Here is a 26563-nt window from a genome sequence, read left to right on the forward strand (position 1 = left end):
AACCCGTTTTGTGTGCTTCAAAGCTTGACCCAAACCCGCCACAACCAACCCAATTCTTGCTCCACATTACCCACAACAACCCATCACCCAAACCCACCACGAAACCCATCCAATTCCCGTCCCAAATACTCCACAAACAGCCCGCAAATAACACAAGCAGCCTCCCCTGTTTTGCGTGCTCAAACCCGAGTCCAAAACCCGCTCCAAACACCACCTAAACCCGTGCCCATTAACCCTAAACCATACCCTAGTATCCTACCCATATTACCTTAGCTTAACCATCAAGCAAATCCCCCATAAAAACCCTAAAAACCTCACGAAATAGCTGATGGACAGCAGCTATGCGAAACAGGCCCGACTGCTTGTTGCCCTACTTCTACCCTTCGAAACTCCTTATAAATACCTCCTCTTCACCATACTTTCATTCCTCTAAGTTCTCCATACATACTACCGTCACTCACAAGCATTAAACTCCAGAAAAAAACCCTAATTGCCTCTCAAAACCCTCGACAAAACCGAGACATCCAAACTGAAACAGTTTGTGTCTCTCTCGAAATACAATTCGTTTCCCCTTCAAATCTCCATTAAAATTCGAGTTTCTTGTTCCTAATTAACCACATAACATCCATCTACATCTTAAACAAAGATTCACGAGCCAAATTGACCTTGAGTGTACACGAATCCCCTCGAAAAACAGAGTGTCATACACTCTGTTTTCGCGGCTTTTCCTGTCTGTCCAGTTCAATTTGTGCTCATTTTTTGTGCCCAATAACTCAAAAAGAGCGTGGTTTGTTTTAAGATCTTTGTTCTCCTCTCTTTCTAGTTTTCAAAACATCTTTTAAATCTAATTTTCACCGTGAAACGAGTGAGAAATTGCAGTTTGAAAGTTGCTGTCCAGATTTGCGAAAAAACGTGTTGTTGCATTGTTCCTTCGTCGACGACGGCCTCTCGAGATAAAATCTACGATCGACTAAGACCCAAGACGGTGTCAACGATACATGTAGGTTGAGGGTGCATCAAATCCTCCTCTTCTCTCTTTTATTTCGTTCTTTTTATGTTTGTTTTTCCATTGTTCGTTTTACATTGTTTATCGTTTTGTTTATCGTTTGACATCGTTAACTATGAAACTAGTTTAGTCCGAGTATGAGTTAAAGTACCACCATGAACACCCGTGTTGACTTGAGATGGGAAATAAATCCGCCACATCGGTCGGTCGTATCCCCCGTCTCATTTACATATCCTCGTGTTCAAGGTAGGGCATTAATAAAACGAATCCTAACTTCGTTCCTCGCTTTTGACCCCTTGCTTGTTTCGTTCAGTTCGACCTACCCTAGGACCCTTCGCATGATAGTTCAACCTCTGATTGTTAACATATGACTTAATTAGATGACTTTAGATCAATTAAATAACCTAATTAGACATGTTAGGGTGCTTCGACACAAGCATTAAAATCGACCAACAATTCTATAACCTAATTGAATGCATCTCTCTTTTCACTTGATTTCTCGCTAGCATAGGAGTGCATGATTAGCACCTTCCTATTAATACTCGATGAGTAAGCGTTAATCTTGTAACTTTGTGACCTAATTGGACCCTTTATTAGGCCGTGTAGAATGCATTCGCGCGATATCTTCTCAATCGATCAACATCGTTTCTAACTTGTTTTCTAACTCGTTTTCTAACTCGTTTCGCAATCATTTGATCTAACTAATGAACCTAACCTAGGAACTAGGGTGGCCGTGGCTTGGCCGTAAGGGTGGCCGTGTCTTTTGTCTTTCTTGCTTCGTTTTTTATATATCGTTTGTTCTTGGTTGTTTTGTAGCTTGTAATTTATAGTTTGTTCATCGAGTTGTAATTTTCAAGTTTGTTTTACTTTTATCGAGTCAAAACTCTTCAAAAACCTTAGTATTATTTGGTTAGACAGTTGTGCTCCAATTCATGTAGGAGCGTAGTAAATCGCATGTTGTTTGAAGCGACATGGCCCGATTTATGCTAATGCATGCTTTGGTGTGTGGCCTAATGTCTAATTCGATGAGGTTAAGCGAAAGCACGCATTACGAGGAGTGACCCAAGGCCGTGAGTCATGTAAACCGTGGGCCGCCCCCCTTGTGCACGTTTTCCTATGCCAAATTGGCTGTGTAGTGTGTCGTGTATGGTTTTGTGTATAGCGTTGTATTTTAGATCGAGTTGTATCTTTAATTTCTCGTTGTGTCGGCATAAAATGCCTGGGTTGTAATAGGGTAGATCCCAACGGCTCCCCCATTCCCCTTAAGTCTTGTTTGCTTTGTATGTTGTTAGATCAATCAACCCACATGCTAAATTACAACTTTGACAAAGTTAGTTTAGTTGCATCTAAATTGACATAGAAACTTCACATGTTAGGGTTTTAAAACGATGTTTGCATATCATATATCGCAGTAGCTACGACCTTGTTTGAAATCCGATACTTGACTTAGTAGAGGCCGTTATCGACGGGCGGGGTTAGGTGTCCTTATGGGCTTCCTAACACGTACCCTCACCCCTTACTCAAGATCTATGATTTGTGGATCCGTCTAAATACCATTGGATTACGAGAGTCATTCAAATCGAGTGATATAGGGTACAAGTCTTTATCTTTAATCACTCGTAGTCGATTGGCTTTATGCTTTTCGATGAAAGGTGTAAAGTTGACTTGAACGGTTCCAAGTTCCCATAAAACTTGGTGGCGACTCTAATGTGTCTTAATTCGATTCGAAAGAACCTCGAGTCGATTATGCCTAGTGTGGATCCCGCGGACGCAGTTCCCGCGGGCGTTGTCCACACTAGTGCACAGGTTACTGTTGCTTTGGTTGCTAGCAAAGTCAAAGCTTTTTGTAATCTTTCCACGACAGGCTCTGGTGGAGAAAAGGAGCAGTGGTCCTTCTTGGACAGTCCCACAATTGCCTCACCAAAAATAGAAAGAGTGCTTTATGCTTTTTCAGTAACATGTGACTGCTTTCCTTGCTCAGTTTCTTACTGAATTCTATTGCAATTTCATTGGCTTAGCTTGGATGCTTAGGACCTTTGCTTGGACTTAGTTGAGGCCCCCTCCAGCTGGTCATATAGGCAGCTGAAAGCTAAACCTGGTGAACCTCTTGACAGGCTGTGTTGGGGGTGGAGCATTGGGTGTTACCTGGTCTTAGTCTGTGGCTTGGTCATGGTTGTGAACCCTTGATTCAGCTCCTTCTGCAGCCTCCCCTTCTTTAAAAGGGCTTGACCTCAAGGCTGGCCCCTCTTCATCATCAGATTCACCCTAGTAAGGACTCAGATCTCCCACATTGAAGGTTCCATGCACACCATACTCACTAGAAAGGTCTATCTTGTAAGCATTTGGACCAACTTTCTCAATGAATTCAAAAGGACCTTCTGCTCTAGGCATCAACTTATTCTTCCTCTTAGCAGGGAACCTTTCCTTCATTAGGTGGATCCATACAAGATCATCTTACATGAATTCTTTCTTTTGTTTAGGAGTCTTAGCCTGTTTCTTATACCTGTCATTGGCTTTCTTAGTTTATCTTTTGACAGTTTCATGGAGCTTCACCATCTGTTCCACTCTCTTCTTAGCATCATAGTTTAATTCCTCCTTAGGTACACTTGAAAGATCTAAGGGCATCATAGGATTGACCCCATAAACCACTTCAAATGGACTGTGACCAGCTGCAGATGATGGAGCTCTGTTGAATGCAAACTCGGCTTGTGGCAGTTTCAAATAATCCCAATGTTTTAAAGACTTGCTTACAATGCACCTCAATATCCTTCCCAATGTTTTGTTGGTAACCTCAGTTTGGCCATCTGTTTGTGGGTGGTGGGAGGTGTTGAACAACAATCTTGTACTGAGAAGCTTCCATAAGGTCTTCCAGAAATAACTCATGAACTTGACATCCCTTTCTGAGACTATGGTCTTAGGAACCCCATGTATCTTGACAATATTACTGAAATAAAGTTCAGCAACATTCACAGCATCCTCATTTTTTGTACATGCTATGAAATGAGCCATCTTACTGAACCTGTCAACAACAACCAGTACTGAGTCATTTCCTCTTTGAGTTCTTGGCAAGGCTATTATGAAATCCATGCTCACATCTTCCCAGGGTTTGTTTAGTACTGGCAGTGGTGTGTACGGGCCTGCCTGAAAGGAACTCTTGGCTTGCTGGCAGATGGAGCACCTCCTGAGCATTATTTGGACATCTCTCATCATTTTGGGACAGTAGAATTGTTCTTGCAAGATATCCAGAGTCTTTTGGACCCCAAAATGACCTCCTAACACACTGGAGTGAACTTCTTTGATCAAAATATCCCTGTATGAGCCTCTTGGAACACATAACTTGTTTCCATAGAACAGAAAACCTTTTTGCAGCAATAATTTGGTTCCCTGAATCTTAGTTCCTTCTGTTTGAGCCAACCAATCTTCATAAAAATCAGGTTCATCTTTGTAGAGCTCTTTCATAAACTCAAACCCAAGAACTTTCTGCTCCATAACTGACAGCAATGAATACCTCCTGGATAGTGCATCAGCAATAATGTTTTGCTTGCCCTCTTTGTATTTGCTTGAAAATGTGAAGGATTGCAAGAACTCAACCCATTTGGCATGCCTGTGATTTAACTTGTGATGGCCATTGATGTACTTCAAAGCTTCATGATCTGAGTGTAGCACAAAGAGTTTTGGTTTCAAGTAGTGGCTTCAATGCATAAGAGCCCTGACAATGGCATAGAATTCTTTGTCATTAGTGGAGTAACTCAGCTTGGCTCCACTTAGCTTCTCACTGAAGTAAGCCACATGCTTCCTCTCTTGAATTAATACAGCTCCTATGCCAACACCACTGGTATCACACTCTACTTCAAACAAGCAATTGAAATCAGGTAGCCTGAGAATAGGTGCCTCACACAACATTCTTTTGATCAAGTTGAATGTTTGCTGAGCATTCTCAGTCAACTTGTATTCTCCTTTCTTCATACACTCTGTGATATGGGCATCAACAACACTGAAATTTTTGATAAATCTCCTGTAAAAGGAAGCAAGGCCATGGAATTCCCTTACTTCAATGATGCTTTTAGGAATTGGCCAAAATTTAATAGCATCAATCTTATCTTGATCCACAGAAATCCCTCTCCCAGAGATAATATATCCTAAGAACTTAGTTTAAGATGCCAAGAAGGTGCATTTCTCCAATTTTCCAAACAATTTTTGCCTCTCAGAATTTGAAATACTTTCTCAAGGTGGCCTAAGTGTTCTTCTGTGGTCTTGCTGTAAATTAGAATATCATCAAAGTATACCACAACAAACCTTCCCAAGCAACGTCTCAACACTTCTGTCATTAACCTCATAAAAGTGTTGGGGGCATGTGATAACACAAATGGCATAACCAACCATTCATAGAGACCTTAGTTAATTTTGAAAGCAGTTTTCCACTCATCCCCTCCCCGATTCTCACTTGGTGATAACCCTGCCTAAGATCAATCTTGGAAAAGATCCTGGCACCACTTAACTCATCCAGCATGTCATCCAATCTAGGTATAGGGAACCTATATTTGATTGTGATGTTGTTGATGGCTCTGTTGTCAATACACATCCTCCAAGTGTCATCCTTCTTAGGAACCAACAATACTGGGACAGCACAGGGACTCAAGGATTCCCTCACAAATCCCTTGTTCATCAACTCATCAATTTGGTTCTGTAATTCTCTTATAGCATTAGGATCACACCTATATGTAGGCCTGTTAGGGAGTACAGATCTTGGCACAAGGTCAATCTGGTGTTCAATGCCCCTTAGTGGAGGCAATCCACTAGGCAACTTAGCAGGGAAGACATCCTGGTATTTCTCCAGTAATGGCCTAACCTCTGCTGGCAGTTGATGCTCCACATCTTTATGAATTTCCTTGGACAATAAGATGAGAACATGTTGTTCTTGTTGTATTTCCTTGATCATTTCTGCTTCAGATAGGAATAGAACCCCATTAAGCCCATCAGTCACACTTGGACTCCCATAGTTCTTCTGATTAGGTAGTAAAGGAGTCAATGCGATTTTTCTGTTGCCTTGCTTAAAGGAATAGGTGTTGCTCCTTCCCTGGTGGATATAATTCTTGTCAAATTCCCATGGCCTACCCAACAGTAGGTGGCATGCATCCATGGGGACTACATCACACAAAATCTCATCTTTATAAACGTTCCCAATTGAAAATAGAACCAGACATTGTTTATCCACTTTGACCTCTGTTCCTTTATTTAGCCATCTGAGCTTGTAAGGATTGGGGTGCTTCTGGGTGCCGAGGTTAAGTTTGTTAACCATGGTGACATATGCTACATTGGTGTAGCTTCCACCATTAATGATTAAGTTGCATACCCTGCCCTAAATAGTACATCTACTCCTGAAAATGAGGGACCCTGATCCTCCTCCAAAAGTGTGTGTTGAGAGTGCATTACCCTCCTTAAAACTAGACTATGGCCTTTATCAGGATGAGCCATGACCATTTCCTGGCTGGGTTCCTCCTTAAGGGTTGTCTCCTAAATGCTTTCCCTTTATCTCCCCCTGCTTGGGACACTTGTTTGGGTGTCTCAACAATCTTAACACCAGTGTAGGGTCTATAGACAGGTTTTGGTTTAGGTGTGACAAGCTTAGATTTTCCCATTTTTTCCACTCTGAGTGCTAGGTTGACAACATCATCATATGACCAAAGTGGTTGCATCCTAACCTTAGTAGCAATGTTTTTATCAAGCCCTTCTAAGAACCTAACAATCCTTTGCTCAGGCTTCTCATTAATCTCATACTGCAGGGTTAGTTGTTCAAACTCCCTTAAATAGGTCTCAAGGGGTCTCTCATCCTGCCTAAGCTTAGACAACTTAATGAACAAGTTCTGAGTATAATCTTTGGTGACAAACTTATCCAATAATTTCTTTTTAAGCTTGGACCAAGATTTAATAGGTTCCTTCCCTTCCCTTAATCTCTGATGTTTAAGGTTATCATACCATAGTGAGGCATACCCCTTTAATTTCAACACAGCAACCTTAAAAGCCTTAGCATCATTGTAGTTTTTAAACTCAAATATCTTTTCATTCCTAATCCATTCTAGTAAGTCATCAGGGTTAAGACTACCAGAAAAATCAGGAATTTCTACCTTTAGATGCTTGTCTGCTTGCTCAAGAGCCTCATCTTGTGTTCTGATGCTTTCTTCAGATTATGATTCATATCCATATGGTGGTTGTCCTCTCCCTGCTCCCATAAAGAAGCCTATGCCTCTACCTCTTTCTCTGGCAGGTGGCTGTCTTCTTGGATCATGGTTTAGAAACCTCTGCATCACTGTGTGGACATCATTGAGTAGTATGTCTACATTTTCTGCAAGAGTTTCCATTCCGGTTTCAATACCAGCAAGTCTCTCTTCACTCATGGTTGTTTTTGTGTTTTTAAAGTAGTTAGGGATAACGAACTCACTCTTCTCTCAACCCAAGATTAACACAAAGGTTATATTCATCGTCTTACATGATGATTTTCATATTAGAAATTTCTAACAGATATCCATATTAGAAATTTCTAACAGATATCCATATCCAAATCAAATGTTTCGGATATCCAAAATAATCGGATCGGATGCGAATATCCATCGGATATCCGTATTTTGGAATTTACTTTAAAATTAAGTTTGAAACACGGTTATATTCATCGTCTTGCATGATGATTTTCTTTAGTATTCTTATTCCATTGTTCTCGACGTAAAAAATTGAAGTATCACTTACATATTTCTCAAATATTTAAAACTTTCATTAAGTTGTTGTATCAGATAAAATTGTATTTTGTCAAAATTATACTAGAAAGCTATAGTTTCGGATCGGATCGGATATCTAAATGTTTTAATTCTAATATCCATATCCAAACCAAAACCAAAGATTTCGGACCGGATATCCAATCCAAAGTTAACTTTCGGATCGGATATCCAAAAATTCGGATCGGATATCCAATCCAAACTTAACTTTCGGATCGGATATCCAAAAATTCGGATCGGATATCGGATCGGTTTGGATAATCGGATTTTTTGCTCATCCCTACTACGTACTTATCTATCTATTCCGACGGTTAAAAGTTAAAAATATGAAGTCCCCTAAAAAAGGTGAGCACAACATTAAAATTGTAAGAAAAAAATTAGTCCCAAAATCAAAAAATTTGCACCCACCTTTGCTTATCAGAATAGTGATGAGCATAATTAAGTTAAATATAGTGACAATTTTTTGGATTAATTAGTCACATTTCTTGACGTTTTATACCAGTTTTTCACAATCTACAGTTTTTATTACTAATTCGGCCAACATATTTTAATTTTTTTTTTATAATATTCCACCTTTTATCTCTGAAATAATGAGGGACACCACGTGAAGAAAATCGTACCTTATTGCACTAATATTATTGCACTCATACCCAGTACACTATATCATAGTACTCCATTGTCACTCATACCTAGTGTATAGTGTACATATATGATTATTGCACGATATATACATAAATTCATGAAACGAGTGATTATTGCACTATGTATACCTAAATTCATGAAATGTATATTGACTCATACACGGGAAGAAGGAAACAAGGCTGAAATTTGTTCAAAATTGCTAAACGTCGCCCCTATTTTACTAAACGTCGCCCCTATTTTCATTTCATTTTGACAAGTTTGCCCTTCTCACTCTAAAAACTATTAAACACATTTTTTTTATCTTGAGTCGGAAATGGGTGACGATAAACCATTTTTCCGATACATGTGAATCGTATACTAATGAAAATTACGACGGAAAGCAATTCCAACATGATTGGAATGCCGAACAACATTATCGATATTACAATGAGTATGATAGTTATGATCGAGGCGAGGGAAGTGGTTATGTTTACGATGATAACAACACAGGTAACACGGAAAGGGGAAGCGGATTTGGTTACGATTACAACAAGACGTAGGATACGGTATTAATCTTGTATTTTAATTTAAATCATGTTTTTTTTTACGTTGATTAGCAAAAAATTTGAATTCGGTCAAATATATGATTCTGCCCAGGCAAAAACGTGTGAAAAACACGTTAAAGCCCAGGCAAAAAGTGTAAAACACACGAATTGGCCCAGGCCTGAACGTGTGGATCACACGAAACTGGCCAGGCCTAAACGTGTGATCTACACGATTCAGCCCAGGCGGTTTCGTGTTTTTTACATGTTTTGGCCCAGGCATATGCGTGTTTTTTACATGTTTCCGCCCAGGCCATTTCTTGTTTTTTTACACATTCAGGCCATTTTTTTTTCATTCGTTATTTATTTAAAATTTAGGAAAATGCTGAGGAAGCCGATGGAGACGGTATTGATTATAGTGATAAATTTGTCTTTGATTATACGTTTCACACCTTCGAAGAAGCATTTGATCATATTAATAAGGTTGCTTATGGGTTGGGGTTTCACTTGATAAAATTTAAGTATCACACGGAAAAAATTCCTCCGTATAAAATTGTTGCATGTGAGCGTAGTAAACCATACAAAAGTAATGCGAAGGATCCTGAAAAACCGCAAAGAAAGTAAAAAACGAAGAGATTAAAGTGTCCATTTGCAGTAAGGGTGATAAATAGAAGAGTTGGTGAGTGGGAAGTAGTTCCTAAGTGCGGGTTTCATAATCATAATTTTGGAAAGTATCTTGAAGGTCATACACGTAGAGCAAAGTTAACTGATGAGCATAAAGAATTTATTAAGCAACAGCGACAGTCTCATGTGAAACCTGGGATGGTTAGACATGCATTTACTCTTAGGTTTCCTGATCAGTCGACTCCAATTTTGAAACAAATTTACAATGAGAATGCCCGGTTGAGTGCAAAGGATAGGGACGGGAGGAATAGTGTGTAATATATGTTACATCTAGGGAACGAATCTAATTATCTCAGTGAATACGTGGTGGAGGGGGAAGAAAAGGTTCTTACACATGTTTGGTTTGCTCATCCTGAGGGTCTAGAGATATTAAAAGCGTGGCCCGATGTTATTCTTATGGACTCTACATACAAGACGAACAAGTACGACCTTATATTGGTTCAATGTGTAGGCGTTACACCTGTTGGAAAAAGTTTTTTAATAGGTTACGCGTTAATTAAGAGGGAAAATAGTGATGGTTATATTTGGGTTCTAAGAAGATTGAAGTCATTGTTGGGACCAGATGTGAAACCAACGGTCTTTGTCACTGATCACGAGCGTGGTCTACTTTCTGCACTCCCCGTAGTATTTCGCATGTCCTATCATTTTTTGTGCCTATTTCACATTTACAATGCAGTTGAGGCCAAAGCAACAATCATGGAAAAGAATGGTAATTTTGGGAAAGCGGTAGCACATGGCGCTTGGAGAAAAGTTATTGAAGCTAAAACGTTTGATGAATGTAAGTTGGAGTGGAATGAGCTGAAAAAGAAATATCGTAGTCATCCTGCACTTATCGATTATCTTGAGTCGACATGGTGGCATAAAATCCACATGTTTGGCAAATGTTTTACTAATTTGGTGCTTCATTTTGGTAACACAACTACGTCTAGAGTTGAGTCGGCGCATGCTCAATTGAAGATGTGGTTAGGTTCAGCTGAACTTACTCTTGACAGCTTGTGGAAACGGGCTGATGTTATGATGCACGGGCAACATATCGAGATCAGAAAGACTCTTGAAGATTCTATAAACAAGAGAGTTGTCAGTAACTTATATTATGGGAATATATTCTCAATGTTGGGTGGAAGAGTTTGGGGGACCGCAATTGAAGCAATGCAAGTGGAATATAATCGTGGGACTGATTTGGGTTGTTACTTGGAGGAGTATTGTGGTTGCACAATATGGACCACTCATAAGTTGTTGTGTGCTTGTAAGTTACATGCAGCGGTCGCGGAAGGTAGAAAAATTCATCCAAGTGATATACATGGTTTCTGGTCAAGGTTAGCTTACACGGAATCTAGTCATCGTCGTTCTAGCCCTAACGATGTCATGGAAGAACTTTTCAATAAAGTTCGAAAATATCACGTTTCTGTCCAAAGAGATGTTTTTGAGACACTATTCAGTAAGCTGTATCCAGAGGACGAGGTTGTTGAAGAACCTGAAAAGGCAGAAACATGTCGTGGTCGTCCAAGGAAGTCAAATACCCGTAATAAATCTGGCGTCGAACATGCTAAACGTAGTCACCCTAGTACGACAACAACTACCGGCGGAGGTATGTTTTTCAATTGTTTTGATTCTTAATTGTTTTATTTCTTAATTGTTTTAATCGTTTTAATTCTTAATTGTTTTATTTCTTAATTTTTTTAATTGTTTTAATTCATAATTGTTTTAATTGTTTTTCAATGTAGGTGACGGAGCTCCCCTTACGCTCAATTTTGACCTTATATCCCACATTGGGGGTTTCATATATGAGGAGTTTGTGCCGATCCCGGTGAAAGATTGCTTGTTGGGTGCTTTTGACCCTGATGGGGATGGTCATTGTGGGTTTCGTGTATTCTCGCATGCTAAAACAGGAAATGCTAAAAATTACATCGAGATGCGAAACCTACTTTTGGGAGAGCTACAACACAGTGTTTATCACAAAGTTTATTATGGTAATCGAAATGATGCTTGTAGACGGATCAGATGGGCTAACCATAGAGGATGTGTAACACCCGCGAATTTCCCATTTTGATATTTAAAATTTATGTAACCATTCAATTACCTTATTTTATATTTTTAAAATTTATTTAATTTAACTAATTCATTTCAAGCACGATTTTAATGAAAAGAATATTTTAAAGTACGTATTATATAAACTATATTTTTGGGACATAATTTATATAATAATATATGTATACGTATTTTTGGTCGGATAATAATGGTGACAATAATAATATTAGTTCCGTCTCAAGTAAAAATTAATCTTGACTAGACCGTCACATTCACTTTGTACCTACTTTGATCCGGACCAACCAGAATTCGACAACATATCACACCCACCTAACATCCTACACTACTTTTAAAATATCTCTTTTATATATTGATTTATATATTATTATTATTATTATTAATATATATTATTATTTTATATTGTATTATTCTTATTTCTTTTGGAATCATTGTTGTTGTCCTATGCTGCGTTAGTGCGTCCTCAACCCCACACCCCTCACTCTTTCTTCTTCTTTTCCCCTGCGAAAAACAAATCAACAGCAACAACACCAGTCCGCCATTCTTTCCGATCTCAAAACCCAGATTTCGACTCCGTTTCACAACCAAATTCCATAAAACTTACCCCATTAGCTTCCCCTCCTCATTCTCCTTCTTCCTATATAAAAAAGAGTCAAGCTTTCATCCGGTTTCACTTCGGCCGTCTTTCAAAGATGCGATTTTTGGAGCTAATCTCTTCCATTTTGGGTTTAGAATCACCCTTGGACGATTCCTTGGACGTTTAAGAGGTCATAACAGGTAACGGTGATAGGTTACTCGACAAATGTCGAAATTTCCGTCTCTTGTGTCTTTTTTATGCTCTTATTTGTTAAAGTTTAAACCTTTATGATATTTTCTCTTTTGTATGTAAATTTATGGCCTCAAATTGATGCTGAGCTGGAGTGTTTAGACTCTACTTTGGCACGGTTCCTTGGATTTATAGGAGTTGGAATTAGCTTGTTTAAAGACAGAAATCGGGACGTTGCTAGGACTGTTGTAGTGTGTCGAGTAGGCTGTTTAGGACTGCTTGGAGTCGCTTTGTGCAGGTTACTCATGGACTGTATAATGATATTTTGGGATTGTTTGTTGAGTCTGTTATGAGACAATCTTGAGGATGGACGTATACTACATCTTAGGACTATTTCTGTGTTTCTTTTACATGTCAAAATCACCTTCTAGTACTCGTTTGATTGGGAAAGCTTCGTGTTGTTTCTACTTGAAAATAGCGTGTCAAAAGGTCTCGGTGTAGTCTGTGTTGCGGGTCTAGTAGCCTGCTCGTGCTCTGTTTTGGGCAGGAAATGGTGGTGGTTTGACATGGCTGTCGGGGTATAATTAGGGTTGTCCACAGACTGTTTTAGGCTATACATGGCGGTCCTGTTTAGGTGGCATTAGGAGCTGGTCGTATGTTGGTTGGCGGCTGTTTTGGCGCGGCGAAAACGTGGCTGATATGGGCTGTATAGGTGACTGGTGGTGAGGCCGTGTAGGGCTTGATGTGAATCGTGTATAGGTGCTGCAAAATGACATCCTTGAGTCGTGTAGGAGTGCTGTCCTAATGACGTCTTGAGTTGTCTTATGGATTGTTTTTGGGCGCAATTTGGTATGTTTGAATTGGTTAATTTCCGTCTCGTATTTTATAAAACGCAATCCGTTAAGCATTGTCCATTTATATATATATATATCCGTTTTATGTTTTATAATTATAGAATCCCGTTGTTCAATTATTTAAATTCCCGTCTCAAACATGCTCGTGTACTCGTCTCGTTATTTTGTGATGTGGCAAATTGGCTTGTCATGTTTTTATAGTTGGGCTTATCATGATTTTATAATTGGGCTTGTCATGTTTATTTATTTGGGCTTTATATGATCAACTTGCTAGATTTCACATGTTTCCATTGTTGTGCTTGACATGCCTTAAGTGTCGGGCCAATCTCATAGTTTGTTTAGTGGGCTCATGAAAGAGTCACTTGAGCTTGGCTGTAATTTGTTCCGTAATTTTTTTATATAACGTAAATTATTCATTATCACTTGTTATATTTTATTTAACCAGCATGTTAAATCATGAAATGGAATATTTATTAATATGATACAAGTATGAGATATTTATTATAAGTAGTTACTTGTAGTGAGTCATATTCTTGATAATGCCTTGTATTGCTCTGTTGTGAGAGTCTTGGTTCTATCGGATACTAGGGGTGAGCTATAAGCCCTCTAGTTGCGATATGATCGTCGGGATTGATGTTCCCATCCGTACTCATGGTGAGATACAAGCCATGAGTATGAATGTGACATTAATGGTCCCGTGTCATATGATGTTTGCATGATCATTCTTACTCTTATTGTGACTCAAGTGTGACGTTTTACATTGTGTGACTACTTGACATTCCTTATTTACCCCTTTCGGACCTTTGGTTACAAGTGTGTGCCATGTTTCCGGATTGGGTTATTTTTCCTCTTTCGGACCTTTAGTTACAAGTGTGTGCCATGTTTCCGGATTGGATTATCTTCCCTCTTTCGGACCTTTGGTTACGGGTGTGTGCCATGTTTCCGAATTAGGATATCCTTTCGCCTTTCTTCGGACCTTTGGTTACGAGTGTGTGCCATGTTTCCGATTAGAGGTTACTCGACCTTTGGTTACGAGTGTGTGCCATGTTTCGAGTCTTGGATACGATTGGTATATCGTTTGTCGAATCGGGTGACGTCCATCCCGAGAGTCTGGATCCAGGTTTAGACTAGGACCGTATTATGATCGTCGTCCTACCAAGAGGTTGGAGTCTAGATGGTTTGTCTTGTGAGTTCATACTAAGTATATGTCTTACACTTGTTGAGTCGGTCAATATGGGTTGGTCGACTTGGTGATTCTATTTCCTTGATTGCATATTCATCCTCATACACCATGCCTATTCTACTAAGAAAGTATTATGCCTGTTTCACCATGATTGTTCATTATATCTCCTTATTCTTCATTGTTCACATATGTTGCATGATTAATATGTTTGTTTAAGTGTTGTTTGTTACCTACATTTCGACATATTGTGGCTGGGAGAACCTTGAGTTACTCCCCACTGACTGTGGCGTTCATGTTTACATGAATGACAGGTGGTGAAGATGCTTACGTGGGGAAGACGTGTGGGCTAGCGAGAACTAAACCCTCGGACCTTAGTTTCTAGTTTAGAAACCTCTTATATGTTTATTCGTGGGATATCTTTTCCCCGCCTTCTAGACTTGGGTATAACCTAAGTTGGCCTTTTGTTGTATTCGTTTCTTTTCGTTAGAGGCACCCGCGTGCTAATCTTTAACTAGTAATTTAAAAGTTTTTAAAATCTCACAATTTCCGCTTTAAATTTATTAGTTTTATTTTCCGCGTTATCGCGGGGTGTCACAGTTGGTATCAGAGCATATGTTGCTCCCGACGCACACACGTGTACCCCAAATTTAATATGAACTTGACCTTGAATAATGAATGAGAGATGGGTAGACTTAAGGACCTAAGGTGGTAGTCTGTAGTGTGCTTGCTCTTTGTTTGGTTCTAACATGTTTGTTGATTGTCATTTAATTATTTTTGTACCCTTGGATCAACAACCGTGAGCCTACCTACGTGGAGATCAAGACTTGGTGCCTATTGCCGGAAATTGAAGATGTGTTCAACTTTTGGAGAATGTTTCTACTTCCATGAAGATGTATCTCATTCTTTGTGTACCTTGCCATGTTCTTCACTTCTTGATGCTTATTCCTTCTTCTAAATCCTCTTTCCTTTTTCCTTGTAAGCCACTCTTGTATTTCCTAACTTGTCCTTTGTTCCTTACTTGCCCTCCCTTAATGCCCTTTTGATGGTACTCTTTCTTTTGAGGAATGTCGACCTTGGTTGGAAATTTGACTTTTGAGGAGATTGTTGTGTTTGACCCTTAAATGTGGTTTTGAGAAGATTTGATGTTGGAAAGACTTAGGTAGCGTGATGAGACATACTTGATGGTTCTTATACCTAGATCCTTGATGGTGAGTATATTTGAATGGTAGATTTGAGGATATAGAATTGACTAAGTAAGTTGAGTTTTTAATCGGCTTCCATAATCACTTTGGACATGAGAGTTTGAAAATGTGTATAACCATATGAGAAAAGCTAATTGTGGGATAATTAGTTGGTCTAAGTGAGTGATATTGATTGCTACTTGAGGTATGGTATGAGAGTGAGACTAAGCTACATTATTGGAAAGTCTTAGCGGTTGTTTTAGTAACTAGAAAGGATAATGGTATGGTTGACACCAATTGTTAAGTTTAAGGACATAGTTTCAATTTTGGTGTTAGGATGTGGAATATTCGAGGAACCTTTTCTTGGAGTTACTTATCTGAGGAACCCATGGTTGACACTAGTTGGATATGAGTATAGCTTGGTTGGAACTTTGACCTTGATCTTATGGAAGTCGTTTGTAGATGTTTGAGGTTTCGCGGTAGGGAGATCACACTTATAGTGGAGTACCTTGTTTCATGAAATTGCTTAGGATGAAGTAACATGAGTGTTTTGAGGAAATTCTTGGGAATGTTGTGATTATAAGTTTTGTTGTTAGGAAGTTTTCAGAACCGCTTAGAATAATGTTGTTGTTTGAGGTTCGAGTACTTGACGTTTCCTTGTTGTCTGGTTCCCTTCTTCTTTGACCATAAGCGTTACCGTTCACACCTCTCTTCCTCGCTCCATCTTGCTCCTCCCTTGAGTGTGATGCTAGTGACCTATAAAAACTCTACCTTTGACATTCTTATTGGCCTGACTTCAATTCTTACCCTATGAAGTTCACCATAGCTCTTTTGATTAGTTAAGTTTGAACTCTCTTAACGTACTTTGTTTTTATGCTATCTAAGTTACCTTTCTTTTGTCCAACTTCTAAACTTTTCAAACAACCAGTTTTGATTCGTTGTTAAAAGTTGATGTTACTTTTTAAAAACTTTGCCTATTTTAAAGATTTGAAAATGAAATTTTGATTGAATTCCATATTTGTTCCTTGAGTATAGAATTCTCTATCATGATTTTAATTGCTAAACCTGATATTTCTATAAATTTTATTCGATTTCTGTTAACTTTGAACTATTTATGATGTTTCTGTCAAAGTTTGATGCTATCTTTTCACAACTTGACTCCTTTTTGAGTTTAAAAAGTGAATTCTTCATTTCTATTTTGGCTTTTGCAAGAGAAAATTTGAGTAGATTGCCTTTCTCTTTCGATTTTAACGTTGATCGGATGATAGAACTCGTTATTGGAGACGTTTGATAACTTGTTCTACGCTTGTCGGCGAATGATTTTTGTTTTAAATTTGTCTTTGACTTGGAAAGTAAGCGTTCTTGTGTGCACGACAAGAGCAATTTCGTTCCATGAATGAGACTTATACTTTTGAAAACTCTCCGTTAATGTTTTTGAAAGTGTGTTGATTTCGATTTATACAAATGATTTGCCTTTCGACTTGGTTCTGTCGGAAAATTTTAGTTGAAACCTTTGAAAGAATTCTAATTCTTACGATAAGTAACCTTTTAATGTTTTGGTTACCGACTTTAAAAGTTCAGCTTTATTTTATAACCTTTCTTTTCTACTTTCAAGTTTCGAGGGCGAAACTTTTTAAAAGATGGGGTGATTGTAACACCCGCGAATTTCCCATTTTGATATTTAAAATTTATGTAACGATTCAATTACCTTATTTTATATTTTTAAAATTTATTTAATTTAACTAATTCATTTCAAGCACGATTTTAATGAAAAGAATATTTTAAAGTACGTATTATATGAACTATATTTTTGGGACATAATTTATATAATAATATATGTATACGTATTTTTGGTCGGATAATAATGGTGACAATAATAATATTAGTTCCGTCTCAAGTAAAAATTAATCTTGACTAGACCGTCACATTCACTTTGTACCTACTTTGATCCGGACCAACCAGAATTCGACAACATATCACACCCACCTAACATCCTACACTCTACTTTTAAAATATCTCCTTTATATATTGATTTATATATTATTATTTTATATTCTATTATTCTTATTTCTTTTGGAATCATTGTTGTTGTCCTATGCTGCGTTAGTGCGTCCCCAACCCCACACCCCTCACTCTTTCTTCTTCTTTTCCCCTGCGAAAAACAAATCAACAACAACAACACCAGTCCGCCATTCTTTCCGATCTCAAAACCCAGATTTCGACTCCGTTTCACAACCAAATTTCATAAAACTTACCCCATTAGCTTCCCCTCCTCATTCTCCTTCTTCCTATATAAAAAAGAGCCAAGCTTTCATCCGGTTTCACTTCGGCCGTCTTTCAAAGATGCGATTTTTGGAGCTAATCTCTTCCATTTTGGGTTTAGAATCACCCTTGGACGGTTCCTTGGACTTTTAAGAGGTCATAACAGGTAACGGTGATAGGTTACTCGACAAATGTCGAAATTTCCGTCTCTTGTGTCTTTTTTATGCTCTTGTTTGTTAAAGTTTAAACCTTTATGGTCTTTTCTCTTTTGTATGTAAATTTATGGCCTCAAATTGATGCTGAGCTGGAGTGTTTAGACCCTACTTTGGCACGGTTCCTTGGATTTATAGGAGTTGGAATTAGCTTGTTTAAAGACAGAAATCGGGACGTTGCTGGGACTGTTGTAGTGTGTCGAGTAGGCTGTTTAGGACTGCTTGGAGTCGCTTTGTGCAGGTTACTCATGGACTGTATAATGATATTTTGGGATTGTTTGTTGAGTCTGTTATGAGACAATCTTGAGGATGGACGTATACTACATCTTAGGACTATTTCTGTGTGTCTTTTACATGTCAAAATCACCTTCTAGTACTCGTTTGATTGGGAAAGCTTTGTGTTGTTTCTACTTGAAAATAGCGTGTCAAAAGGTCTCGGTGTAGTCTGTGTTGCGGGTCTAGTAGCCTGCTCGTGCTCTGTTTTGGGCAGGAAATGGTGGTGGTTTGACATGGCTGTTGGGGTATAATTAGGGTTGTCCACGGACTGTTTTAGGCTATACATGGCGGTCTTGTTTAGGTGGCATTAGGAGCTGGTCGTATGTTGGTTGGCGGCTGTTTTGGCGCGGCGAAAACGTGGCTGATATGGGTTGTATAGGTGACTGGTGGTGAGGCCGTGTAGGGCTTGATGTGAATCGTGTATAGGTGCTGCAAAATGACATCCTTGAGTCGTGTAGGAGTGTTGTCCAAATGACGTCTTGAGTTGTCTTATGGATTGCTTTTGGGCGCAATTTGGTATGTTTGAATTGGTTAATTTCCGTCTCGTATTTTATAAAACGCAATCCGTTAAGCATTGTCCATATATATATATATATATATATATCCGTTTTATGTTTTATAATTATAAAATCCTGTTGTTCAATTATTTAAATTCCCGTCTCAAACATGCCCGTGTACTCGTCTCGTTATTTTGTGATGTGGCAAATTGGCTTGTCATGTTTTTATAGTTGGGCTTATCATGATTTTATAATTGGGCTTGTCATGTTTATTTATTTGGGCTTTATATGATCAACTTGCTAGATTTCACATGTTTCCATTGTTGTGCTTGACATGCCTTAAGTGTCGGGCCAATCTCATAGTTTGTTTAGTGGGCTCATGTAAGAGTCACTTGAGCTTGGCTGTAATTTGTTCCGTAATTTTTTTATATAACGTAAATTATTCATTATCACTTGTTATATTTTATTTAACCAGCATGTTAAATCATGAAATGGAATATTTATTAATATGATACAAGTATGAGATATTTATTATAAGTACTTGTAGTGAGTCATATTCTTGATAATGCCTTGTATTGCTCTGTTGTGAGAGTCTTGGTCCTATCGGATACTAGAGGTGAGCTATAAGCCCTCTAGTTGCGATATGATCGTCGGGATTGATGTTCCCATCCGTACTCATGGTGAGATGCAAGCCATGAGTATGAATGTGACATTAATGGTCCCGTGTCATATGATGTTTGCATGATCATTCTTACTCTTATTGTGACTCAAGTGTGACGTTTTACATTGTGTGACTACTTGACATTCCTTATTTACCCCTTTCGGACCTTTGGTTACAAGTGTGTGCCATGTTTCCAGATTGGGTTATTTTTCCTCTTTCGGACCTTTGGTTACAACTGTGTGCCATGTTTCCGGATTGGATTATCTTCCCTCTTTCGGACCTTTGGTTACGGGTGTGTGCCATGTTTCCGAATTAGGATATCCTTTCGCCTTTCTTCGGACCTTTGGTTACGAGTGTGTGCCATGTTTCCGATTAGAGGTTACTCGACCTTTGGTTACGAGTGTGTGCCATGTTTCGAGTCTTGGATACGATTGGTATATCGTTTGTCGAATCGGGTGACGTCCATCCCGAGAGTCTGGATCCAGGTTTAGACTAGGACCGTATTATGATCGTCGTCCTACCAAGAGGTTGGAGTCTAGATGGTTTGTCTTATGAGTTCATACTAAGTATATGTCTTACACTTGTTGAGTCGGTCAATATGGGTTGGTCGACTTGGTGATTCTATTTCCTTGATTGCATATTCATCCTCATACACCATGCCTATTCTACTAAGAAAGTATTATGCCTGTTGCACCATGATTGTTCATTATATCTCCTTATTCTTCATTGTTCACATATGTTACATGATTAATATGTTTGTTTAAGTGTTGTTTGTTACCTGCATTTCGACATATTGTGGCTGGGAGAACCTTGAGTTACTCCCCACTGACTGTGGCGTTCATGTTTACATGAATGACAGGTGGTGAAGATGCTTACGTGGGGAAGACGTGTGGGCTAGCGAGAACTAAACCCTCGGACCTTAGTTTCTAGTTTAGAAACCTCTTATATGTTTATTCGTGGGATATCTTTTCCCCGCCTTCTAGACTTGGGTATAACCTAAGTTGGCCTTTTGTTGTATTCGTTTCTTTTCGTTAGAGGCACCCGCGTGCTAATCTTTAACTAGAAATTTAAAATTTTTTAAAATCTCACAATTTCCGCTTTAAATTTATTAGTTTTATTTTCCGCGTTATCGCGGAGTGTTACAGGATGTCTAAAACAAATTGGATGGAAGCTTTGGATTTATTTGGTTTTGCTACGTTGTTCAACTGGACCATATGTTGCGTGACTATGTCATACACAGTTGATGGCACATACATATGGGCCGGTTCTTCAACCTATCTTCCTTTACGAGCTCCTCCCGGCGTCCGTGCTCCGTATGGTGTTCTATGGATACTTTTTACAGGTAATCATTTTGTGCGATTACTCGTCAATGATAACTGTGCCATGCCTCCGATTCACAGTCGATGGTCGTCACTTCGCGATGATGACATTGGCCATTATGTAGACATTTATACTGAAAGAGTCACACTTTGGATGTCATATGTTTATTCGGGTCTGTTGCATAACCCTTTTGGTAATGGAAACGAATCTGAAGTAATATATATGTAATTTGAGAACAATTGCTTGTTAATCGTATCATCTATTTAATTTAGTTATTTTTCTTCTCACTCATTGTTGTTTTTAATTAAAACATAGTTAACGGAAATTGGTAGTACAAGTTAATTAAAACATAGTACAAGGATGTGCCATATCAGCCTCAGGAATACTACAAGGATCTCCGTCAATCTGAATCCCAAGAATCTCCGCAACATCATGAAGCAATATCGTCATCTCACCCCAAGGCATGTGAAAAGTGTTGGTGTCGGGCTGCCACCTCTCAATAAAAGCACAGATCAAAGGCATGTTCAACTGTTTATGCATGATGCCAGGCAAGTGACCAAGTTATGAATCCTCAACTATCCGTCGGACCGCTTCCGACAAATTCCACTTACGAAGCTCGGCTAATGATCGCTCTCTAGTATACTTAGTCAACAAGTTACGATCCGCCTCAGGCTGACTCCACAAAACATGAGCTACATGTCCGGCAAAACTCGGAATCACATCCGGTACTAAAGGACCTCCCGGTGCTGGACCTCTCAAAATCCAACTAGTATCTTTCCCCCTTGCCCTTACTTTCCTCATGACTCAGGAATAGAACTACTAGAACCCTCGGCATAGACCTCAAACCTACCTTTCTCGCCCCGCCTGACACGTAAAGCAGAACTAACCTCCACATTACCGGCCTCCTCATTACCCACATCCTCATTTACCGGCGCCTCATTTTCCGACTCCTGATTATTTCGTGCCTCCTCCTCAAGTTCCCTCTGGAAATCCTGATATTCCCCAGCATATAAATCTTCCGACTCATCAGGCATCGATATCTCTCTCGACCCAATAGTAGTAGACCCCATCTTCAACGTTACCTTTCGACGATTTGAAGCATGTAGTTTGTTTCTGCGTTCATCGGCATCAGACATCTGCAAAATACCCGTAATTGTATTACTAATTAAATAATTAACAATTAACTAACTACGAAAATAATTTAACATAATGAATATAATTATACGAAAATACGCAAAACTAATTCAATAAATAAGTAAATTAACGACATTAAACTAATTCAATTAACTATTTAAATAAACGACATTAAACTAATTCAATTAACTATTTAAATAAACGATTTTTTGAAAGAAAAAAAAATTACGTTTTTTCAAAAAAAAAAACGACATTAAACTAATTCAATTAACTATTTAAATAAACGATTTTTTGAAAAAAAAAATTACGTTTTTTCGAAAAAAAAAAAGGCTGAAACGTGTGGAAAACACGCATAAGCCCAGGCATGAACATGTGGAAAACACGTTTCAGCCCAGGTACGAACATTTGATTTACACGTTTGAGCCCAGGCATGAACATGTAAACTACACGTTTGAGCCCAGGCCCCAACGTGTAAACCACACGTTCCTGCCCAGGCCCAAACGTGTAAATCACATGTTTCTGCCAGGCCATTTTCGTGTAATTCACACGTTGGGGCCAAAAATCGATTTTTTTTCTTTCCGGGTACAAATCGACAGTTTTTCTACCCTAATTTCGTAGATCTATACAAATTTGGCTCTAATCTCGTTACATATTACCTATCCTAAGTCACCCTATAAACTAATCTACACTAATTTAACAAAATTAAAAAGATTGCAAAAATTAAAAGAAACAAACATACCTTATTGTTGAATTGGTTGTTGTTGTTGATAATGAATTGTTGTTAATGATGAATTGGGTTGGGTTTAATGTTGTTGTTGATGAATTGTTGGGTGGCTTTTGTTGTTGCTGCTGCTGTTTTGTTGTTGCTGCTTGTCCCGTTTTTTTTTTTTTTTTTTTTTTTTTTTTTTTTTGCGGATTTGCATTTCTTGTTTTTTTGAAGCGAGTTTTGAAGCGGAAATATTTTGAACACAGAAATGAAAATAAAGGGAGTGATAGTGTATAAAGTAGCAAAGGGCAAAATAGTAAAATTAGGGGCGACATTTAGCAAAACTAGGGGCGACGTTTAGCAAACCCCAATTTGTTTCTGGTTGACTTCACGTGAAGAGGACTTTTTGTTGTTTTTTTGTGGGCCATCAACCTAATCACATCAATATGATATTTTATACAAAAGCGTTTTACAACAACAAAAAGTTTCAATGAATCTTAAACCTCCCACCACATCCTTTCTTCTCCCCTACATCACATAAAAAGACAATAAAACCATCCACAATAACAAAAAGATCTATTTTTAAAGTTGATATTTTTCTATTCATCACCCCACAAGAGCAAAAGGTTTTTTTAATTAAAAAAATGTTGTTGTGGAGTAAAAAATGGAATAATATCAACTTTAGTGGTACATCTTTTTATTGTTGTGGATATTGATCTTATTATTGCTATCAATTCTTTTAATTTTATTCATTATTGGCGCTATTTGATTGATCTTACATGTGATTGTTGGATTGTTTGATATTTAGGGTATTATAATATTACCGATTGGATTTATTTGACTACTCCTAAAAATGACGTAAATTAATACTAGGGCTGTTCATTGGTCCGGGATTGGACCGGATCGGACCAAACACCTTGGACCAAAGACCAAATAAGGCTGAAATGATGGACCGTGGACCGGACCATATTAATATCGGTCCGGTCCGGTTTGGACCAGAAAAACACGTGGACTGGACCGGACCAAATGGACCATAGTATCTTAAAAATATCCAAGATTAAAACTCATAGTATGGTTCAAGGAGTACTGTCGGAAGATGAACAAAGTATATTTATCCCTATTTATAATAAGGTGTAGGGTTTAATAATTTGATGAAGATCATAGAGTAGCCGAGAATACCAATCTAAAGTAAAGATTTGATTATATCTTTTTACTGGATTTAAAAAGATCATATAATAACAAACTAGGGAAAAACCGATACTGGTAAAATTTTGAAACAATTTAGGTTAAAAAAGTAATGATTTTATTTTATAATCTTATTCTTACTAGATTTAAAAATATCATATGAAATTATTGGTTATAAAGTTCGGTCCACGGTCCTTTCGGGTTGGTCCAGGACCGGACCGAAGACCAAAGTAGTGAAAATTGGTGGACCGTGGATCGGACCGTATATTATTCGGTCCGGTCTGGTCCGGACCACCGAGTGAACACCCCTAATTAATACCCTCCGTCGCGGTCATTTGATTATTTTGGTTTTGGCAAATACCAAAAAAATTAAAGGGGACCATTAGTAAATAGTGTCATTATATGACAAGTGGACAAGAAAGCTTCCGGGTGATAAAATTACCTTTAAAGTTTTTCCCCAAAATAAAAAGGTAAACAAATGAAGAGACATTTTAAAATGGTACATGTAAACAGATAAGCGGAACGGACAGAGTTTTTAAATATTAATTAAATAACGGTTTTTTTCCATAGTACCCTCGAATCCCTCAAATTAACTTTCTACATATGGTACCCATGAGGTTAGCTTTTGACTTCCCATAATGGCCTTACTAATTTTTCCGTATTAACGCCGTTTATCTATTTTCATTTGGCGCCCTTTGTATAACTAACACACACCTTATTTTGTCTTGTTCCATATCTAAAACAGACACACCCAACTAAAAACGCTAATTTCTCATTCTCATGCATTATCACTCAACCTTTTCATCTTCTTCATCAAAACCCCCTATTTTCCCCCCAATTTCAAGAAATTTTCCCAGAACCCTAACCCTATTTGTCGGTATTTTTCTTCCACACTGATCTATTATAATTTAAACTAATGGGTACCATATGTAGAAAGTTAATTTGAGGGGTACCATGTGTAATATGCCAAAGTTCGAGGGTAACATGAGAAATTTTCGATTAAATAATAAACACAAACCACACCACGACTATAATACCCCATATTTTAATTATATTTTATAAATCATATTTTATAAATTATACTTATTAATTATATTTATTAATTATAATAATAATAAGCAATATCAATAATAATCATAACAATTATAATCAAAATAATAATAAGATTACGGTAATAATAATATTAGTAATGGTAGTATGTGGTAATCATACTTATGGTAAGACTAATATAATATATAATAATAATAGAATAAAATTGGTAGTTTCCTAGTACTTTCCTAATTGTATCCCTTAGACCACTATAAAAGCTTCAATCACCCACCCTTATAATTCACAAATTCAAAAAGAGAGAGAGGGAGAATAAGAAGGATAAAAGTAAGGAATTTATCGTCTTTTATCGTCTCAAGGTGACGGACTTGTTGAACGTGTTTATTGAAGGATACTTTTAGTAGATTGCATTATTTGGAGTAATTGCTTGCCAGGTAGGTTAACTACTCAACTTGCCTTACTATTTAATTGATAAGAGTAATTGTGGAATTGTGTGAATGAATTATTGGATGTGGATTATCTGTCATTGGATTATGCATTGGTTGTTGGTTTATTCATATTATAATTATTGGATACCTCAAACTCGTTCTGGGATGATTATTATTGTTGGCATGACATTTGCATTGGATACCTCAGTTTTACTGGGATGATGGATACCTCAACTTTGTGTTGGGATGATGGATACCTCGACCTTTGGTTGGGATGATGGATACCCCGGACCAGGCATTGGTGGGATGAACAGGTGTTTCGGGTGATGAGTTCAGTTGTATTTGCATATCATATCATATAATGCATTTTCATTTATTTTACCTTGTATTGTTGTTGGTTATTCCTACTCAATCTCGTGGTTGACAGTGTATTCGTGAACACCTGTGATGAACCGTAACTGGGGAGCAGACTTGACAGGTATTTAATATTAACTGACTTGGGAGCTTATGGGGACGCGCGAGGACTCGGCCAGTCTACCTAGAAGTCTAGATCATATAGTTTTATTATTCACTTTATTTAATTCCGCTGCGAGTTGTATTATAATTTTATATTGAGATATTTAGTTGGATTAAATTGTAATAAACCTTTAATCGCTAAATTTTATCTAAAGTACTTTGGTTTGTTGTACTTTGTTATTCATTACCTCGGGCAACCGAGATGGTAACAGTCCTATTTACTTGGGAGGCCTAGCTAAAGGTTCCTTAATAAATGGGGGTGTTACAAAGTGGTATCAGAGCAAAACGATCCTCGGGCCTAAACCAATGAATAATAATGAAGTTATGATGTGTCTAATAAAATGAATCCGGGTAGAAACTGTTAGGAGCCCTTCTTAGTGCGGTTAAGAAGGATCCCTTAATTCGTACCATGGCCCTTCCAATTTTGAACCGGTTACCTTGAGAGAAATTGAAGAGTGGGGTAACTTAAAATGAGTATTTTTTAAGAGTTAATGGTTTGCCTTAGGATGAATATTATCTTCGTGATGACCGAGATTACGGGGACGTAACCTTGCTTTTAAGGAGAGTGGAATTCGATATTATAAAATTTCAAGAATTGGTATAAGCATGTGGATATGGGAAAAGTGTGTTGGCATGTACTAGGGAGGCGTAGTTATGATTAACATATGA

The 26563-nt window shown here is 38.0% G+C and overlaps 1 protein-coding gene across 1 annotated transcript; it reads left to right on the forward strand.

The window, feature by feature from the left end:
* The first annotated feature begins 9881 nt into the window (after positions 1-9881).
* On the forward strand, positions 9882-11670 carry LOC141641619 (PKS-NRPS hybrid synthetase cheA-like). Its single transcript, XM_074450274.1, has 2 exons — positions 9882-11208; positions 11345-11670. Exons 1-2 carry the CDS (start codon positions 9882-9884, stop codon positions 11668-11670), a joined length of 1653 nt encoding a protein of 550 aa, XP_074306375.1.
* Positions 11671-26563: the final 14893 nt, after the last annotated feature.

The sequence above is a fragment of the Silene latifolia genome, chromosome 2 (genome assembly GCF_048544455.1).
Source record: "Silene latifolia isolate original U9 population chromosome 2, ASM4854445v1, whole genome shotgun sequence".
Taxonomy (NCBI): Eukaryota; Viridiplantae; Streptophyta; class Magnoliopsida; order Caryophyllales; family Caryophyllaceae; genus Silene; species Silene latifolia.

What these genes read in the sequence shown, in the direction of transcription:
- LOC141641619 (XM_074450274.1), top strand. Translation starts at nt 9,882, where the DNA reads ATGTTACATCTAGGGAACGAATCTAATTATCTCAGTGAATACGTGGTG. An exon ending in GACAACAACTACCGGCGGAG is followed by an intron (nt 11,209 to 11,344) that starts GTATGTTTTTCA and finishes TTTTCAATGTAG; the next exon opens with GTGACGGAGCTCCCCTTACG.